Below are 3,809 nucleotides of genomic sequence, written 5' to 3' on the forward strand. Positions count from 1 at the left end.
CTCCACCTTGGGAACATCCTGCCCCTTAGGAGAAAATCTCCACCTAGCGAATATCCAGCCTCTTAGGAGAAAAATATCATGGAGTTTCTTATGCACAAATGTGAGTTGAAGCACTTTTCTTGTTTGCGCCAGCACCTCTGCTAAACTGCTGTCTCGTGAGCGAAACCCTTCGTGAAATACCTCCGCGAAACCATTGTTCGCGAATAATCTCGTCTACTCGCTCGCCAGCACCCTACCGATTCATGCGACAAACCTGCGAACTCCGCTGCAACTGCACATGTCGCAATTCCTGCGACAAATCTACGAACTCCACTGCAACTGCACATGCCGCAACTCCTGCGACAAACCTGCGAACTCCGCTGCAACTGCACATGCCGCAACTCTTGCGACAAACCTGCGAACTTCATTGCAACTGCACATGCCGCAACTCCTGCGACAAATCTGCGAACTCCGCTGCAACTACACATACCGCAATTCCTGCGACAAACCTGCCCGCCGACCCCGCCTGCAACCCCCCAGGCCGCAACTCCTACTCCGCTGCAACTGCAAATGCCGCAACTCCTACTCCGTTGCAACTGCACATGCCGCAACTCCGCTGCAACTGCACATGCCGCAACTCCGCTGCAACTGCACATGCCGCAACTCCTGCGACAAACCTTGCGAACTCTGGGCAACTGCACATGCCGCAACTCCTGCGACAAACCTGCAAACTCCGCTGCGGTAACTGCACACGAACTCAATCACCAAAATCCTCTGTTTGAAAATGCTCCTGTTCGCGGTAACTGCACACGAGCTCCTGTTCGCGAACTCCACCTCGCCTAATGCCGCGAAAGTTCATGAACTGTCGTGCCTCAAAATCGCGACGCCGCCTCAACCACGAACTCCTCGAAGCATAACTCGTCGAACTATCGTAGCCCTTTATCCGAACTGCTTCGCACCTGTTCGTTCCCGCGAGCCCGTTCGCCTTGCGAACAATTTTGATCCTGCAACAAAAACTTTTCTGCAAACAAAATCTTCTGCAAAAATCCTTTCAAAATCTATCAGCAAAGCAAAAAAATTTTTCTCTCCGCCTCCAAGAAAAGAAAAATATTTTCTTTATTTGCTCTTCTTATCCAGCAAAGGAAATTCTTAATTAAATTTGCTTAATTTAATTAAAGCAATTTAATTAAAGAAAAAAAAGACTTTCCTTCAATTTTCGGATTCCTCCCCTGCCAATGTCCAGCGCCAAATATTCCTTTCCTCTAGGGAATAAATATTTCCTTTCCAGCTACTTTGCAGCAACTCTTGGCTTTCCTTTGATTTCCCGCCGGGCCACCAAACAAGCTAAAAACAGGAGGGAATATTCTTCTAGATTCCTTGATTCCTGTCCGAACGCCGAAATTTCTCTCCTTCCTTTTTCGGCCGACCTGAGGAAGGCAACGCTGCGCCTCGTCTCCCGATCACGCCTCCTGCAAACCGCCCGAGCCACGTCCGCCCAAGCCGTGAATAAGAGCTTCTCTCAATCACGAAACTCCTCTGTCGCCGTTCTTCGAACTTCTGCCTGTTCGTGTCGCGAGAACAGATATCCCTCGCCTGCGCCAAGCCTCCTTCGCGAACTCCTCCGCGAACCCCTTCGCGAACTACTCCTTCCTTGTCTGTTCTTCCTCCGTCGCAGAACTTGTCTGCCAAAACAACAACGAATCCTCCTTCGTCCCTGCGTCGATCTCTTCTCCGCCCTTGAACCTGGCTCTGATACCACTTGTTGAGAAAATAAGGGCGAAGAAAAACTGTAACGACACAAATCCAGAAGAACACAGAGATTTAACGAGGTTCGGCAAAGATGCCTACATCCTCGGGAGCAGAGCGGCGACCTCCTTTTCAATATTCAGAAAAGAATACAGAATACAAAATTCAACTCTCTCAAAGACCTAGGATTACAAACAGGTCTATTTATAATCCTAGAGTAAGCCCTGCAGTATAATATGTAATTCTCAAATTACCCCTGTACCGTATAGCCCCAACCCATATAACGTAACTTCCCAATTTGGACAGATTCTTTCGCTCCGCTCCGCTCCGCTTCGTTCCAGCGTCTGTCCCTATATGGTATATGAGCCATGCCATAACAAGTCTATCACTTGTTCGATCGGCATACATGGAACCATCATCGATGCAATGAGGACTACTACTTTTCTTGGAGTTCCCAAGGTGGGAGTTGCTTAACCCCTTTCCTTTCTTGTTGCCATCTCGAATTAGGACAACAAAAAAGACAAAAAAACTTCTAGCATTAAGAACATATTACTTTTATCTCAACATCATAAGAAACATTTGCAGCAATTTTTTTTGAATGTTGATAGTGTCATTATTTGTTTTATTTAAAAGCAAGTAATGTCCAAGGGCACAAAAAATGTACTCATACCAAATATATTCTCAGAACAACGAGAGACACCAAGAGAAGAGTGCCAGTCCCAGCTGCCAGCGCAAATCTCAGTGGATCCTACATTTACAGCAAAAATTCACATAAAAATTGGCACAATCATCCAAGAAAAAATCTTTATTTGCTGCCTAATAATACTAAAGCAAGACTAATTAAATCGTTTTCGATCTATGGTAATCAACTAATCATAATGGTTGGTTTGTTCGCTCATACCTTAGTAGGACTAAAGCTTGCAGCAGCGATTGGCGCTGCCAGAACAGTAAATGTCACTAAAAACAAGCCACCAAGGCGCAGGAAAAATGATCCTGGCTTAAGTTCACCCCACGAGTATAGTATACTGCTCTTCAACGACGAATACTCATTCACCTGTAGATGATTAAATTTTCAAAACCTTATTGAAGTAGAAGGGAAAAACAGCAGAAGACAGAAAGGAAAAGCTAAACTCACGGGTCTCTGTTCGAAAGGAACCTCATTTTCCAGCCCTGGATCCCAACTCTGGCCGGCGAATCCACTGCTCCGCCCATCTGGTTCATCTTTCAATGCTCTGACGACGCAGAGTTGGCAAAATCTCGACCGCAGAAAGCTCAAGCTTTGAAGCCGAAGTACGCTTCCACTCCGTCGAGCTTGGTCTCCGGCAAACCGTGTTGCAGTTATTGCGTAGTTGCAGAACTGTAGCCGAAGCATGGTTTCTGCTGCTCTCTCTTCTCAGCTTTAGTTAAACTGGTAAAGGACAGAGCTTTTTATGTCTGAGAGAGCGAGGTTTGATTATGGCCATAGATGATATATTTGAGCTGATTCTGGACTTCTTATCCGAGTTTTTTTGTTCTTGTTTCTTCCCCGACGCTTGTTTGAGATCTGTTTCCGTTGAGTGATCTTGTGGAAAGCTTGTGGGGGCGTGAAGAGAAACACGTGGTGGTAGGTTTCTCGCACGCTTCGGCTGTGTGGCTTTCCGTCTCGGCAAAAACTTAAAACAGGTTGAGTACAAGGGATTGATCAAATGGCAGAGATACAAATTTACACGGCTCACGTCACCTCCGACAACTGGTTATATTAAGGAAGATTTACATACATAACACATAATTTATATGTATTTATATATCTGAAGCTACACTTCAATTTTTATATACATGCCACCTTGTGCATTAAAATTGTGTATTTCATTTTTTTTAAATTAAATATGGTCATATTTTTTACGTGTTATGAAAGATTTGAATGATATAAATATAAAAATTAAAGTTTAGGTATTGGCTATGTAAATACTAGGAATTGGGTGTTATGTAAATGCTCTTTCATGATATTATGATGTTTTTTAAGTGAGGCATTTGAACCACACAGTTAGTATGTATTTACACATCTAACATCTAAACTTTACTTTTTATACCACCCAATTTTTTTA

At 44.3% G+C, this 3,809-nt stretch overlaps 1 protein-coding gene across 2 annotated transcripts in view; it reads right to left on the reverse strand.

Annotated features, from left to right (window-relative positions):
• LOC110024549 overlaps positions 1-3,465 on the reverse strand; it is a 7,804-nt gene extending 4,339 nt beyond the window's left edge. The window contains exons 1-3 of one of the 2 annotated variants that reach the window (XM_020724576.1): positions 2,861-3,465; positions 2,627-2,779; positions 2,396-2,473 (exon numbers count right to left, since the gene is read on the reverse strand). In XM_020724576.1, the coding sequence (XP_020580235.1) occupies positions 2,396-2,473; positions 2,627-2,779; positions 2,861-3,097 (468 nt within the window). In that variant the 5' untranslated portion in view covers positions 3,098-3,465. The remainder of the gene's footprint in view (positions 1-2,395; positions 2,474-2,626; positions 2,780-2,860) is intronic. The other variant, XM_020724575.1, reaches the window with a different exon arrangement.
• Positions 3,466-3,809: the final 344 nt, after the last annotated feature.

The sequence above is a fragment of the Phalaenopsis equestris genome, unplaced genomic scaffold (assembly GCF_001263595.1).
Source record: "Phalaenopsis equestris unplaced genomic scaffold, ASM126359v1 Scaffold000258, whole genome shotgun sequence".
Taxonomy (NCBI): Eukaryota; Viridiplantae; Streptophyta; class Magnoliopsida; order Asparagales; family Orchidaceae; genus Phalaenopsis; species Phalaenopsis equestris.